General features: G+C 40.8%; 1 protein-coding gene across 1 annotated transcript in view; it reads right to left on the bottom strand.

Annotated features, from left to right (window-relative positions):
- Positions 1 to 17,619, bottom strand: part of GRIN3A (glutamate ionotropic receptor NMDA type subunit 3A) — a 167,311-nt gene that overhangs the window by 67,682 nt on the left and 82,010 nt on the right. The window contains exons 2-3 of the mRNA XM_070736237.1: positions 14,376 to 14,980; positions 8,693 to 9,740 (exon numbers count right to left, since the gene is read on the bottom strand). Coding sequence (XP_070592338.1) covers positions 8,693 to 9,740; positions 14,376 to 14,980 — 1,653 coding nt within the window. The remainder of the gene's footprint in view (positions 1 to 8,692; positions 9,741 to 14,375; positions 14,981 to 17,619) is intronic.

The raw sequence follows: 17,619 nt of genomic DNA, 5'->3' as shown, positions 1-17,619 counted from the left end.
TGCAGTTTCCATTGCTTTGACCATTTATCTAGTAACGCTAAATCATTTACCATATTACAGACCCCTCCAGGAATATCAACCCTATTGCACACTTTAGAGTCATCGGCAAATAGGCAAACCTTCCCTACCAAACCTTCCCCTATGTCACTCACAAACATATTAAAAAGAATAGGACCCAGAACAGACCCTTGTGGCACACCGCTTGTAACCTGTCTCTGCTCAGAATACTCGCCATTAACAATAACTCTCTGATGTCTATGCTTCAGCCAGCTTGAAATCCACTGAACTATCCAGGGATTAAGTCCAATCTTCACTAATTTATCTATCAGCTCTTTATGTGGAACCGTATCAAAGGCTTTGCTGAAGTCCAGATAGGCAATATCCACGGCACCACCTTGATCCAACACCTTTGTGACATAGTCAAAGAACTCAATGAGATTAGTCTGACACGATTTGCCTTCAGTAAAGCCATGCTGATTTGGGTCCAATAAGTTATTGTTTTTTAGATGCTGATTTATCCTCTTTTTGAGTAGAGTCTCCATCATTTTAACTACAACTGATGTCAAGCTAACTGGCCTGTAGTTACCAGCTTCTTCTCTACTGCCCTTCTTGTGGATAGGCACAACACTGGCCATTCTCCAATCCTCAGGGACATCTCCTGTTAACAGGGATTGGTTAAACAAATCAGTCAGGGGGGTAGCAATGACAGATCTGAGTTCTTTAAGAACTCTGGGGTGGATGCCATCTGGACCCATTGCCTTATTTATCTTTAATCTTTCAAGTTCTTCTAAGACATCGGCTTCTAAGATCACTGGAGCTGAATATTCTTAAAAACTTCCAGTGTTGGAGCATTCACAACTTCTGTAGGCAAGTTGTTCCACTGATTAATCGTTTTAACTGTCAGGAAATTTTTCCTGAGTTCTAAGTTGCTTCTCTCCTTGATTAGTTTCCAACCCATTGCTTCTTGTTCTACCCCCAGGTGCTTTGGAGAATAGCTTGACTCCCTCTTCTTTTTGGCAACCCCTGAGATATTGGAATATTGCTATCATATCTCTCCTAGTCCTTCTTTTTCATTAAACTAGACATACCCACCTCCTGTAATTGTTCTTCATATGTTTTAATCTCCACTCTCATTATCATTTTTGTTGCTCTGCTCTGCAGTCTATTTAGAGTTTCAACATCTTTTAAACATCACGGTGACCAAAACTGAATGCAGTATTCCAAGTGTGGCTGTATCAAGGCATTATAAAGTGGTATTAACACTTCACGGAATCTTGAGTCTATCCCACTGTTTATGCAGCCTAGAATTATGCTGGGTTTTTTGGCAACTGTTGCACATTGCTGGCTCATATTTAAATTGTTATCCACCAGGACTCCAAGATCCCTCTCACAGTTATTACTATTGAGTAAGGTACCACATATATTGTATCTGTGCATTTTGCTTTTCTTGCTTATGTATGGTATGACTTATGTATGATATAATTTATGTATGGTATGACTGGGTTGTGTGGTTATTTTAATTATAGGGTTTTTAGATAGGGTTTTTAAGTATTGGAGTCTTCAGAGAGGGGTGACATACAAATCTAATAAATTATTATAATTATTATAAAATTATTATTAAATGTAGAATCTTACTTTTTTCACCATTGAATTTCATTTTGTTAAATAGGGTCCATTATTCAGGGTCCATTATACTCAAGATTCTTCCGTATCTTGAGACTATCTTCTGGAGAGTTGGCTATTCCTGCCAGCTTGGTCTCATCTGCAAATTTGATGAGTTCCCCATCTAGCCCCTCATCCAAGTCATTGATGAAGATGTTGAAGAGTACTGGGCCTAAAACAGAGCCTTGGGGTACTCCACTGCCCTCCATGTTGATGCATTTCCATTGAGCACTACATGTTGAGTCAAGCTATTCAGTTTCTGACTCTGAATCCTAATCTGCAGTCTGCCTCTTAATGTACTATTTGAACTACCTCTTAAGATAAACCAGCCCTAAACCAAGCTAGAGAAGAGAAACGATATGAAATACTTGTAATTCTGGAATAGGAAATTCAGTTTAAAAATGAATCTATGAATTCTTACATACAATAAACTTTTGCTTGGTCAACCCTCTTTGTTCTGGTGCTTTTCAGGTACACTGCATCGCAATACCAATCCTTCTCAAGCAGCATGTCTCCAAAGAAGTTGTGGGGGATCATGAGTTTGAGACACCATGATCATGAGACATCCAATGTCTCTGAAGGTAAGATGCTAGTGAAGAATAGAGCTGCAAAACCTGGCTCTAAATATCTGGACCACCATTACAGTAGATGACAGGAAGAAACTGGAGGGCCTTGTGTCTGTTTGATACATCTATTGATTGTCAGCCAGATATGGCAACCCTACATAAGCATGCCCTAGTCTAGAGGTGAGCTACTTTACTTGGGGCTACAGACCATTTTTCTTGGAGATGACCGAGAGATGCAGACAATAGGGGCAGATCATATTATCATGCAGGTTACTCTTTTCAGCATTCTTCTGGTTTATTTTGAATGTCATGTTCTAAGGAATATCCTTCTGGGTTCAGTTCCAAGTGGGGAAAAAGACACTGGATTCATGGAAGTTGCTTGAAAAGAAGGTTTAATGGAGGACAGGAACACATGGCAGAAACAGGAAAGGTGGATCGCATGCTTCCATATGTTGGGTGAAGAGAAAAAAGTTGAGATGTTGAGATTTCCTTGTTTTATGCCCTCTCTTGGGCCTCGCCCCAGGGGTTTCCTGCTCCTGTGCAGGATCAGCTCTCCTTAGAGATTCATACTTCCCCCACCCTCCTCGCCTTCTGCAAGAGTCTAAAGACTCATCTATGCCACCAGGCTTGGGGCCATTAGACTCTCGCCACCTGGCCGATGGATGACATGTACTGTATGTTGCTGTTGTTGTTGCTATTGATTGGATTTGTAAGCCTCCCCTCTCCAAGGACTCAGGGTGGCTCACAATTGTTGATTTTTAATATAATCGGGATTTTAGATTAGATAAGTGGATTTTATATTAATTGCATTTGGGATTTGTATTGTATTGTTCACTCCAAGTCCCTGGATAGGGGTGGCATATAAGTCCAATCAATCAATCAATCAATCAATCAATCAATCAATCAATCAATCAACCAATCAATCAATCAATCAATGAAACAAACAAACAAATGCACTCTGATTGGCTATCAGACTTCCATGGGGCAACGCAGGGGCTATGGGCTGTGTTTTTGAGTTGCGGTGTGATGGTGTAATGAAAGGGATTTGGGCAATTCCTAATATGGCTCTGTCTGAAAGAGGTAGATCTTCGTTATGTAGAATAGACTGGTCCAAGCTATTAACAAAGGTGGAGGGGATGAGTGAGCTGGGCCATTCTTTGATGGCACATTGACAAATGTGGGGGCTACTAAAGGTGAGGTTTTTTCTGCCTAAAAGCATATTTCTGGGGATACTCTATATCATATTCTGCCTTTTAAATATTTCATTTTTCTAGGAGGGGGTGGGTGCTAACTTCCTTCAGTCACAAATGAGAAATATTGAACTTTACTTTATCAATCCAAATTGGATTAACATTTATTTTTTAAAAATAGCAAAAAGCTACTCCACAGATGCTCCGTAATTTGCCACCCAGTTGCAACTAAGAGGTGGTGAGTGGCCTGCAAATAAGCAGTTCATGGCTTCTATCCAGCTGCTGGTCGTTCTTCTCCCAAAAGAGTAAAACAAAATAATAATCCATAGATGGCATTTTTCCCACTAGGGGAAACTACATGCTGGAGCATCCTTTTCCCCCACCAATGTTGTTCCTTCACCTAAGGAATGTACTGTATTTAGTTAGCAAGCACTAATAGAGTTTAAAGAAGAATGAGGGGGGGATTTGTCATAGCCTATTAAGAAGAAGACAACAATCACCCACTGCCTTTCCAGTTAATTAAATACATCGGAGCAGGGAGGGGAGAAAACCATTAATTTGAGAGGTCTGGATTTTCCTCCTACTGTTTCATCACTATATCGGCCAAGAACTGGAACATTTCGAAGTCCTGTAAGAAATTGCTCTTTTGCTGCCTTCAGCTGGAGATGGAAGAGACCCTTCTGGTATAGAAATAGAGGAAGATAAGAAACAATTCACGTTAGAGTAAATCTGTAGAAGTCATTCCAAAAAGGATTTTTATCATCTGACTTAAGAAATGAAAGTGATTTTTTAAAAGAATAAAAAAGGAGAAAGAAATGTTGTCAGGTTACGTCGTCAGCAAAAGAAACTGCAGCAGAGGTAAATATATTTGAGACTGATCCAATTCCTGAAAAATGATGATATTTGCAATCCACCGTAGAATTAAGTTGGCAATGGATCTTGAACAAAGCAGGGCATCGCCATTTTGTTACATTAAATCTGCCCACCATCTAAAACCAACCAGGATGGTAAACAGTTTACCGAACTTACACAGTAAAAATGGAATACTAAATCAGAATACTAATTAATTGGAAGGAAAAGGCTGAGATCATGGAATTATGGAAAATTGCGATTCTCCGAGTATATTAATCTCCAAAGTTCCTTTGGAAGAACCTCATTTCCATCTGCTTCCAAGAGGTCATAAGGAGGAAGACATTTATGCACCATGGGCAAGCCATTCTAGAAGAGAGACATTGCTGCAGAAGAAAATGTTATCAGGGCATCTCGTGATGGGCAGAAACTATTGGGGGAAGGTGTTCCTAATATATCCACATCACACAGGGCTTCATAGGTAATGACCAGCACTTTGAACTGCACTTAGAAACCTCTTTGCCACAGCGCAGCTCCATGGCAGTCCCAGTGACCAGTGAGCATGCATGCCACTCTATTCTGAACCTTCAACGCTTTTGATTGATCTTCCAGGACAGCCCCCTATGGAGTGCATTATAGTGAGCCCATTGAGACAGAACAAAGGTATCAGTTACAATTTTCAGTGAATTGTGTACAGTTGATAGACCAGATGAGACTCCAGATTGCAAGTCTGCTTTTTCTGAGTACAATCCCACCAAGAGCCAGAGATGGTACACTCCTGAAATCCTACTCTACCTTTTTTGGGTTGTGCCTGAGCCTGTTTTCCCTTATTCAGACTCCAGACATCAGGTTGTGACTGTCAATACATCTCTCAATAGTCCTACAATAGAGACAATGTACCATCTGCATATAGAAGACACAACACACCATACCAGCAGATGATGTTTTCCAGCGGTTTCATGTAGATGTTGAAAAAAGGGTTGAACCGTGAGACATTCTATAACAAAATCATTTGGAGCCTGATCTCTTCTTGCTTTGCCCTCATGTTCATCCAACCTACTCAGATAGCAACCATTGTAACATCAGACCTTCAACTCCTAACCTTTGCAAGTGGTCCAGAAAAATACTGTGGTCAACAATATTTATGAAAGATGCTGAAAGAACTTGAAGCACAACAACATTCATGCAACATCTATTGAAGCATTTCCATATGTCATCCATGACAGCTCTGAACTCATATTACCAAGGCTTAGTTAATCCATGTCCTCAACAGCTGAAGCCCTACTGTTCCTTCATAACCTTCCACAAAGGGTGTGGTAGTTATATGATGATTATTGTCCAATTCTGTGGAATTCAGGTCCAGGCCTGAAATCTTAAGGTGAGTGTTCTGTACTCAGCTATTTGCATGCCAGCCACTGATTGGTTAAAGCATGGCCAGCAGATTCAAATGGCTGTCAAGAATAAGCACAGCCAGCCAGAATAAAAAGGCACCAGTTTTTCTCTGCGTGTTCCTTGATGACTGTGAAGTGCTTGTACATAGTTGCTGGTGTTTCAGCTTGTATTCAATAAACATGACTACAGTTTCAACATGTCCAGCTCGATTCTTCCAATCTAACATTGGCGACGAGGGTGCAGGAACCAGCACGCAACACAAACAGCTACAAGAATGTAGTCCTCAATGGTTCAAGCCCCAGATGTGTTTATTGCCAAGAAGGAAACCTGGAACACATACATGTCCAGGTTCCGAATCTTCTTACAGGCAAGTAACCTGCACGATGTTACAGATGACAGGAGAAGAGCCTTGTTCTTAACCTATTGTGTATTGGAGGTATACAGAGTAGTGCAAACACTAGTGGACCCTGAAACCGTAGAGACAATAGCCTGGTCAATGCTACAAGCAAAACTCGTAGCTCATTTCCAGCCAGCTGCTCCAGCTAGAGTGAGCCATAACCAATTTTACCACATGAGACAGAAAGAGGGCGAATCCATCAATGACTTTGCAATGCAACTGAGAGAAATCTTATCCAAGTGCAAATTTAAAGATCCCAAGGATATGCTCACCGACAGACTTATCCTCGGGATGTGGAACACAGCCCTCCAGAAAAAAGAGCTTTTAATAGACGAGGAAGCCACATTGCAAGACATCTTAAAAGCAACCAAGGCAGCTGAGGTTTCCGATGCCTCAGCAGCAGAACTCAGAAGAACAGCGACAGCGGTAAACTGACTACAGATGGAGATTGACTAGGCATCAGAAGTTCCAGAGGTGTAAGAGGATGACTCAAGCCAGGACAGAGAGCTTCAATGTGTCCGGATTGATTCTTCCGATCTAACAATGAAACTAAACCAATGCCTCTCTAAATACTTTTTGAATCTCTCTCTTTCTCTTAGAAAGTACTGACTACATTCCAGATTCCATCCCCACTACCATCCATGGCTATTCTATATAATAGTTTCCATTTATTTTTTTCAAAAAAGTGTATAGCCATTTATCTTGTGCAACACACCTACAAGGAACTTTTCTGGATTCCAGCCTCATACTATCCCAATGCTGCATCAGGCTCATGGCCAGAGAAAAGACAGTGGGATTCAATCAAGTCTATTATTTGCTAATAAACGACAGAAACTTGCCAAATTGACAGAAACTTGCCATACTAAAGCTATACCTTTTTTGCATGCTACATATATCCTGAGAGGTTTTAGGACAGTGATGGTGAACCTTTTTTGGTTCACATGCCAAAAGGGTGTGTGTGCATGTGCTAGTATACATGCATGTGTTCATTCCCATTCCCTCCCCCCCACATACCCCCTGTATTGGCTCTGCATATGCGCACAACCCCCACATACCTGTGCATGCTTACAGGCCTCACTGAAGGCTGGGGTAGTGAAAAAATGGGTAAATGGACAAACTGAAGTTCGGAAAAACAGACTTCCAGTTTGTGCTGTTTTTTTGCACTCTGGGGCTTCAGAAAGCTTCTCTGAAGCCTCCAGAGGGCGAAAGGGCCTTCCCCAGGACTGAAGATCATCTGGCTAGCACACGCATCTGTGCTGAAGCTGACATAGGGCAACATCTCACATGCCCTTCATTATGGCTCTGTGTGCCACCCGTGGCATGCGTGCCATAGGTTTGCCATGACGGTTCTAGGGTGTGACCCACTAGAACTTCTTCCCCTTCTCTCCCTTCCAGTCAAACAGCATAGTATCTTAATTTGGACCTCTTTCTGGAAAGCTCTGTGTAGCCAAAAGTCTCTCCTACTTTCCCTACAAAGTGTACATTCCATCACACCCTTGTTGGAAATAACAAGTCTTTAAGGCTTTTTTGAATGTTGGAGAGAAGCAGCCTGCTAAATCTCAAGGTGTGGTAGCCAGGAGACACACTGGAACCAATCCAGACATGATGGTGTTCAGATCACAGTTGACATTGTCCACTTCTTCAGGATCTATAGCTCAAAAGCTTCCCAAATACCACTATAAAACAATTCTGTCATCTCAATAGATTCTTTCCATACAACTTCCAGCTTGGAGGATTTTACCTAAAAATGCTTTGCTAGATGATCATAACTTACACTCAGTGAAGGGCTACTGATATTTTCACTACCACACTGTAGCCGTGGCTTATGCAGGACACCCTACATTTTCTTTCAACATCTTTTGGTGCAAATTGGGTGCTCTGGGGTGGAGCTCCATTTTCACTATCCCACTGTGTGTCCCCCCCCACCCCCATCGGGGCAGTAGCCCACCCCTGGATCTTCTGCCCCAATCATGCTTTGTCTCATTTATAAATGAAGCCAAAGCATTTTGTTTAAAAATATTTCAGCAGTATCCAGTGCTCTCATTTGTCATTGTAAAATATTAACCACTGTTTACCACTGTGTTCTTTACAGCTATGGTGGCTTCTATAAATAGCATCACTAATAAAATCATTATCGATATATTGCATATGTATGTACAAACACACCCCACTCCCAAACCAACCCACCCACAAATATGTGTCAATTATTATAATGATAATAAATTATAAAATGATATAATTATATACTGTACATATAAAAGAAGAACCACCTCCTTAATCCTTGTGGTACCTTAATAGGTGAGATTTCTTTTGTATATGTTCAAGTCAGACTCAAGTTTTAGTGACAACACAGAAGGGATTTTTGGCAACCTTTTATTGAAAATGGCATCTTATTGCTTTCTTTCTGGGAGATATTGCCTGGCCCAAAGTCTCATCCAACTGGTTTTTTGTTTAAGATGGGACTACACAACTCACGATCTATTTCTAGCCAGACACCATAACAACTACACTAAACTAGTCTCAGCAGAGAGGGCATAGCTAATGTTATCAGACCAAGTCCGGTTGCCACTTCTGTGTTGTGGTACAAAAATAATGACTTTATGACCTGACTGTGTAAATGAAAGGCCCTTCCTTACCTTGGGGTCATGTATTCCAGACAATTCTTCGTAGATTTTCTCTCCCACCATAACAGCAGCCAGATTAGCCGTGTATGTGGAGAGACAAAACAAACAAAAAATGGCCCAGAGATTCATTAGAAACCTTCCCGTCCAGCACTTGGGAGGCTTGATGGCAGATGTTCTCCCAAACAAGATGGCATAGCAGACATTCAGAGCAGAGGAAAAGGAGAAAACCTTATCCCTGTTCCTACCCTTTGGGGTCATTCCAAAGGGGCTCTTCCATTCATACAGAGTCAGGAAGATTGCAGTGATGTGTAGAGCTACAAAGATGCCCAGCCACATGGTCCAGTGAAGCGGCCACATAAAGGCACCAATAGGAGCAGCTGTGTCTTTGGTCCTCACCAGGATGCCCAAACTGGTTGAAAAAAAAGGGCTCGTGAAATCAATCACTTGGCTACGGGCTGTGTTGATGCTGAAAGATGTCACGGCCATGTGAGCAGTCCCAGCCAGAAGATCACCTACCAGTCCTGTCCACTGACCATTCTTCAAACCACCATATTTCCCATCGCCAACGATATACAGGTCAAAATCGAAGTTCATATCTTCAGCCAGCTTTTCCAACAGATCTATGCAGTAGCCATAGCAACACTGCTTAAATTTGGTGGGTACTGTGTCATTGCCTCCTTGGAGGCTTTCGAAAAGAGCATCCAGCACAGCTGAATCTTTGGTCAAGGGATCCAGACAGAACTGTCCTGCAGGACACAATCCTTCATCATCCACAGTCCTTGTGAACACAAACGGGTGTTCAATGAGAGTCACCACCCTCAGATGTAGCCTAGTTGGGTGCTGGTTGTGATTCTTGTGCCTCTGAGACTGCTCTGGCCAGATCCCATAATCCATGACAACCTTGCCTTCTTGCCAACTCCCCAAGCGAGTCCACATTGGGTTCCCAACAGGGTCATGTTGCAGATTCCAAATGAAGAATTTGTTTTCCGAACTAATGATGGAAGAACCTTTTACCTTAATGTGGCCACTGAGCCCATGGAAAGTAGTGTTGGCTAAAAACCTGTAAGACAAAAGTAAGATGTTATGTGCAGATATTCGGAGCACAGAACCTTTTAATGTCTTTTGGAGATGGATTGTTCCCCTCACAACACATTTATGCTTTTTCTTCAAAAGTGACAAGGACAACTCAAAAATCTCTTTGGGATGAACAAGATACATGCCTGTGCTTCCACTTATAGTTCTCATAGCACAATGAGAGGTCTACATTGTAAGAGTTTTCAACTCCACAATATGCTTCAACACTGTCAAACTATTTACTTAATCTACGCTAATATTAATCTTCTCATCATTCCCATCACCAATCTCCTCCCACTAATGTCTGTATGACTAAAACTTTGTTGCTTGTATCCTTACAATTTATATTGACTGGTTCCTAATGATTTGATTGCTTATTTGTACCCAGACTATCATTAAGTGTTGTACCTTCTGATTCTTGATGAACGTATCTTTTCTTTTATGTACACTGAGAATACCAAGACAAATCTCTTGTGTGCCCAATCACACTTGACCAATTAAAAAAAAACTATTCTATTCTTTGGGAACTATATCAACACTTGTATACATTTTGAAGGTTCTGGAGTGGAAAGGGATGTGTCACAGGGCTGTGACACATCTCTACAATTTTCAAAGTTTCTGAAACAAAATCACAACTTCAACAGGATTTAGACACAGAAACAAATATATTTTGCCCACTTCATCTAAATATCTTCACCTAGAGTTCTAGCTTTATTTGGCCTACTATTTGCCTACTATTCCTGCCTCTGATGGTATTCTCTTTGGGCATACAATCAAAATGCAGAAATCCTCAGATCCAAGGGAACAAATCATTTACGTATATGCTTGGATGAACAATAGGAGTAGAACCTGTTTACCCAAATACCTTGTCATCTGAGCTACACATGGTGGATGTCCTTTGTGTTTAAAATATTTTTTGAATTATAAATATTAATAAGTAGTAATTTGTTTGGCCAACAAGTTATCATTTTAAAGTATTGCATAGATTTGTCTTTGTCTTTATAAGAGCAAGACTTATTCTAGCTGTTCCTTTCATGTTAGTTAAAATATAAGAACAGCCTCCTCTGCCACTAGCTTTATTTATGGGGATTTTTCAATGGGTTATTGATTTATTTCAGGATGAGCAGAAAACAAGATCCATTTGAACACATTTGCACAAGAAGAAAATCCCAAAGACTGAATGGAGATGAATGCAACCATCAATGGAGCTGTCATTCATGCTAATTTAAGATGTGGGGGGGGGAGGGGGAGTTTACTACTACTTGGAGGTAGCGGAACAGATAAATGGAAAGTGGGTTAAAATTTCCCACTGAGGGAGAACTTTTGTGCCCAAAGTACATTTAGTCAGCTTCTTTATTTGTATTTGTCATAATGTTATTCCAATTAAATTCATGAATGCTGCTTGCCGTTTTGAGTATGAGCAGATTTTTAATGTATGTAAATGTTTCTCTTTCTGCATATGTACATATTTCTCCTGAATTGTTTTGGCTCCCTAATTTGGAGAAATGATCTTTGTTTAAGATGAGATTTCTTCTTTCGTTTGTTGGTATTTCTTCTCTATTTCTAGCACTATTTCCTATTTTTGCGGAGGGGGTTATTTATTGCATTTCTGGCATTCATTTGCAGGGTCTCTGAACAGCCAGAGGCAACAAGTGGTCCTTGATGTACACTAGTTCATTTAGTGAATGTTTGAAATTACAAGGCAGTGAAAAAAGTGACTTAAGACCATTTCCCACACTTACAACCTTGGTAGCATCTCTACAGTCCTGTAATCAAAATCCAGATCATTGACAACTGACTCACATTTATGATCCTTGCAATGTCCTGGGGTCATGTGATCACTTTTTCCTACTCTCTGAGAAGCAACATCAAAGGGGAAGTCAGATTCACGTAAGAACTGCAGTGATTCACCTAACAACTGTGGCAAGAAAGGTTGTAAAATGGAGCAAAATTCATTTAATAACTATCTCCACTTAGCAACAATTCAAAGTGTTGGTTATGACCTATAAAGCCCTTCATGGCATCGGACCAGAATATCTCCGAGACCGCCTTCTGCCGCACGAATCCCAGCGACCGATTAGGTCTCACAGAGTGGGCCTTCTCCGGGTCCCGTCAACTAAACAATGTTGGTTGGCGGGCCCCAGGGGAAGAGCCTTCTCTGTGGCGGCCCCGACTCTCTGGAACCAGCTCCCCCCAGAGATTAGAACTGCCCCTACCCTCCTTGCCTTTCGTAAACTCCTCAAAACCCACCTTTGTCGTCAGGCATGGGGGAACTGAGATATCTGCCCCGGGCCTACACAATTTATGTATGGTATGTTTGTATGTATGTATGCTTAATAATGGGTTTTAAAAAATATTTTAAATTGTAAATTATTAGATTTGTCATGAACTGTTTTTATTGTGTTGTGAGCCGCCCCGAGTCTACGGAGAGGGGCGGCATACAAATCTAATAAATAAGTAAATAAGTAAATAAGTAAGTAAGTAAGTAAGTAAGTAGGTAGGTAGGTAGGTAGGTAGGTAGATAGATAGATAGAACTTTTGGACTCAGTTGTGGTCATAAGTCCAGGACTACCTATACACATACTTCAGGGGTGGATTCTAACCTACCTCGCCACCTTTTCACTTCCTCCCATGCCATGTGACTGCACCTCACAGTGCCAAAAATTCCAAAAAAAATCCCCCCCAAAAAGAGAACTCAGAATAAGATAGTGACACATACACAGTGCTAGAAACTTGGGTTCTACACATGCTCAGAAGAAAAAAAATCAGAAACATCCCCCTCCCCCCCCAAAATCCCCCCCCCAAAGATGGTGGTATCCACAGACCGGCACCAACAAAACCATCCTTGGTACGGCACCAGTGGTTTGCTACCAGTTCTATAGAACCAGTGTAAGCTGGAAGGAACCCACCTCTGACCCAGTTGCTGGTGAATGCATGAAAGCTGTATGCTGGGACATTATGAGTGAATTCAATTCCATTCCCTTTCAGCATGAAATGACTATTTGATGAGGTAGAATTACTTCTAATCACAGCTTCCTGAAAATTTGAACTTTTATGATGTGCATTTGTCATATTCATACTGAGTGTTGTTAGTGTATCAATTCAATTTATCTCTGCGGCTAAAAAGCACTGCATGTAGTCATTCATAGCCATAAGCTCATTACTCTTTGCATTTTTGTGGGGGCTGAAATATCGAGGATTCAGAAGGGTCACAGTAATAAATTTCCACTGGTGGGTTAATTAAATTGTTCTGGAGTCATTAGCCTGGTAACTTGGTAATTCTGTCTTCATTGCCCAAAGTTTAGTCGAGAATGAGAGAAACGAGAATGGGCAGTGAGTCAAATCGCATATTGGGCTTTAATTACTCAAATGACATAATTAAAATGCCATAATTTACAGACTAGATGGGGTTTCTAAATCCTAATGCTTTTTAGCCTGTAACCAGGGCAATCATAAGATTAGGAATTAACACAGTAGAAACTTTCTCCGTACAAGGTTTCTGAGGTATGTGCTCTTCTACAGAAACACCACAAAAGGGAAGTCATTTGAGTGTTTGGATATGGAGAGCACCCATATCTCACTGAATTTTTAAGCGTCAGAGTGGTTAATGGTCCTCCCATCATAACTTACTGTAGATACCAATGTCCCTCTGATATCTCTCACCCACAGAATCACATGGAACTTCTCCTCACCTGCTTTGTTGTAACAGGAAATGTACATTGCACAAGTCGGCATATTTCATGGCAATTTCAACTCCTTAGTTTGCCATTATCACAATTTTTTATTCCATCTAATAGAAGGATTTTGCAGGACTACAAAATTCTTAAAACAAAACACAGAGCAGATCTTGCTGCTTGTTTACAAGGGAAGAGATAGACAGTGTGTCATGCTACAGGCCAGTTTATTCCATTTAGGGATGACTATCAAATTTTGATAGTGCCCTTAGTCGCTTTCATTGGCAGCAGGATACAAAATGGATGGGCTTGACCTCTGCAGGAAAAGTGCCTTTATGATAATAATCAGACTTCCCAAATCTACTGCCCTCTACTCATGTGTCTTTGCTATGAAAGTTATAGTTTATTAGAAATACTTTGAAATTATTTTTAATGAAAGGAGTGTTTTTTCCTTTATTATTAAAAATAATACTTTAAAAAAAATATTAGCTGAATAGGGATTAATCACCTGCTGCTCTGTTCTCCGAATCAGATATATCACCATGCCACTTTTTAGATATACTTCCCCAACCTGGGAATTATCCAAAGTAAAACTCATTATCTTTCAGCCAGTAAGCCAGTTCATTATCATAGAGCTTTACTGGCTGAGGAACTTTGGGAGTTGAAGTCCACAACTCTTAAAATTGCTAAGATTGGAGACCCCTGATCCAGAGGACAGTTTAAACTCCCTGAATTTTCTGTTCGTTATAGGAATTATGGAGTTAGAGTTTAACCAACCAGTAGTAGCAAGGTAGATGAACTCATTTACAGAAGCCCTGAGTGCACCACTGGAAGACCTGAAAGAACATGTTGGGGATAGACCATCATGGGGAAAAAATCTGATTTGAATCTTGAGTTTTGTATGAGGCATTCATATTTACAACATTTATTGAAGAGAGATCTCTTACTTTGATAAATACTGGCCTGATGTGAGATTCTTTTGCTCTGTGCTCAAGCAGTTGGTCGTACTTGGAATCAATGCCAGTTCTGGTTGGATAATTGTAGCCGAAGCAACTGCTCTAGCTACCAGCTCCATCGCATCCTGTACGTAATCTTCAAAAAAAGATTGTGTTGTTTTCCCATGAGCTATAAGACCTAGTGGCAAACCTTCCGTCCTCAGCTCTTCCACATTGTGCGAATCCCCAAGAATCCAATGAAGTTCAGGCGGCATAACGCCAAATTGTGTGGTTATCTCAAAAAACCTCCTTGTGCTTTCCATGTCACATCCAAACATCACCACTGTTGAAGTTGTATCCTTAATGCTCTCCAGATGAAACTGCAGATAGGTCAAGAGGTCACTAGCTGACGTGAGGTTTCCGGTGATATTTATAATGGATCCCAAATAAAATTTGGAGCTCTGCTGAGTAAGGAAGAGAAAATCTGTGATGTTCCACTCTTCCTGGCATACCATCAAACTAAAATTATACCAGTTGTTCAAGGCCAAGATTGAAAAAGTGACATCAGCATCAAAACTCAGGGAACGTTCTAAACTCAACTGCAGGTGAAGGGGATTCTGTAAAATAAGAAAAATATTGGTTAGAGAATCTTAATAGAATTGTGATTGGACACACAAGGAATTTGTCTTGGTGCATATGCTCTCAGTGTACATACATTTGTCAAGAATCATGTGGTACAATAATGATTGTCATAGGGGTCAAATAAGCAATGAAGAAACAATCAATATTAATAAAAATCTAACTGGAAATATTTATTTATTTTATTTATTTATTAGATTTGTATGCCGCCCCTTTCCGTAGACTCGGGGTGGCTCACAACACAATAAAAACAGTTTATAACAAATCTAATAATTTACAATATAAAATATTAAAAACCCCCATTATTAAACAAACATACACACAAGCATACCATACATAAATTGTATAGGCCTGGGGGAGATATCTCAGTTCCCCCATGCCTGACGACAAAGGTGGGTTTTAAGGAGTTTGCGAAAGGCGAGGAGGGTAGGGGCAGTTCTAATCTCTGGGGGGAGCCGGTTCCAGAGAGTTGGTGCCGCCACAGAGAAGGCTCTTCCCCTGGGGCCCGCCAACCGACATTGTTTAGTTGATGGGACCCAGAGAAGGCCCACTCTGTGGGACCTAATCGGTCGCTGTGATTCGTGCGGCATATATTCAGATTTCATGTGCAGTGTGCTTAGGTATGCCAACTCTGTTGCTGGAATACATCCCTAAATTATGAAAACTTAAAAAATGAATCTGATTCATATTGAAGAGAATTCTAAGTAGAAGTAATTTACCCCACAGAACTTATTTGCAGTTAGATTCCTGTTATGCAACCTAGAAACATATCTACTCAAAATATTCTGAATAGTCTGAAATTCAACAGGGCTTTTTCTGAAGTAAGTGTAGATAGGACACCAGCCATAGTACCTGAATTTACAGCATTTAAACCTCCAGCAATAATACTCCCAAGAATTTATAATGAGCCAGTGATATCACTCCTAAAGGATAAGAGAAACTCAAATCCAATTTCTCTTTCTCTTACGTACCATCATTTTTGTGTTAAGTATTTAGAGTCTTTTTTTTCTATAAAAGCAGAGGGGCAAGCTCATTTTAATCAATAAACACCTGGTAATGTCTGTTATAGTCCTGAATGACAGGATTAAAATGGTGATAGCCATGAATTCTACAAGACAACCACCTATACCCTTGTCTGCAATGCACTGCTTTTTAAAAATCTGTTTATGATTTTCTGATAGTATTGACTCACCGGGACAGCATGAATTAGTCACTACAATTTTCTTGGCATGGTTTTTTTGTAAGTGGTTTGCCATTGCCTCCTTCCAAGGGCTGAGAGAGAGTGCCTGGCCCAAGGTTACCAATATCTAGTCCTTTGGGTAGGACTAGAACTCACAGTTTTTAGCCTGGTATCTTAACTACTATGCTAAACTGGCTATCATTGCAGCAACACATTCCATTAAAAGAAGCTAAAATTCTTGCATTTGTGGAAACGTTGCTTTGAGAAGTTATCATTAAAAGGGTTTAGAAATCCTTAGTATGCCTCTGAGGTTTTTGTTAATCTTTCAAAGGAACAGAAGTACTTGGACAATGGAAAGTAGTGGCCATTTTCTATTATCAATTGCATTAAATTCTGTACAACATCTAACTGAACACCTAATGTACAGTATAACCGTAATCCATAGACATGGGTCCAAATTCTAAGATTTTTCCAATTCACTAGTCAGGTAACCTGGTAGCTTTGAGAGGCTAAAATGTATTTACACAAAATCATCTTTAGCCTTGGAAACTTTGATTTCTCCCTTAAAAAAAGGGCAACCTTGGCCCTGATCTCATTATTGCTTACTCAACAGGAAATCCCACTAGAGTTGACTAAGAGTAAATCCCATGGGACTCAGTATAATTATTGTTTGAGGACTGAACTCTCTGAAATAGTTACCTCTAATATCAAAGCGGCAGCTTACTTTGGATTGATTTAGCGTGGTGATGGCGAACCTATGGCATGGGTGCCACAGGTGGCACACGGAGCCATATCTGTTGGCATGCTCAGCTCCAATGTGCATGTATGTGCCAGCCAGCTGAATTTTGGCTAGCACAGGAGAATGTTTTGGACTTCCAGAGAGTCTCCGAGGGGATGGGGGAGGGCATTTTTACCCTCCCCCGGCTTTAGGGAAGCCTTTGGAGTTTGGGCAGGGCAAAACCCGAGTCTACTAGGACCACCAGAAGTTGGGAAACAGGCCATTTCTGGCCTCCAGAGGGCCTTCGGGGGCGGGGGACTGTTTTTACCCTTCCCAGGCATTGGATTATGGATGTGGGCACTCGTACATGCACGATAGCGCACTCCCAGGCTCTTTTTGCACCTTAGGACCAAAAGGTTCACCATCACTGATTTAGCATATGGTGCATCATTCATGAACTAGCAATATACGTTCAGATTTCATCTAGATTAATAAAACACAATAAAATAGCAATAGCAATAGCACTTCTGTACCACTTTATACTCTAAGAGGTTTACAGAGTCAGCAAATTGCACACGGAATCATATTGGAGAGCACGTGAGGCATTGCCCTATATCAATTCCAGCATGCACGTGCATGCTGCTCAGCTGATTTTCAGCCTTGGGGAAGCCGTTTCATCCTCCCGAGGCTTCAGGAAGCTTCTCTGGGTGCAAAAAATG

Source organism: Erythrolamprus reginae, chromosome 2 (assembly GCF_031021105.1).
Source record: "Erythrolamprus reginae isolate rEryReg1 chromosome 2, rEryReg1.hap1, whole genome shotgun sequence".
Lineage (NCBI taxonomy): Eukaryota > Metazoa > Chordata > Lepidosauria > Squamata > Dipsadidae > Erythrolamprus > Erythrolamprus reginae.
This window is presented reverse-complemented; position numbering and strand designations above follow the sequence as displayed.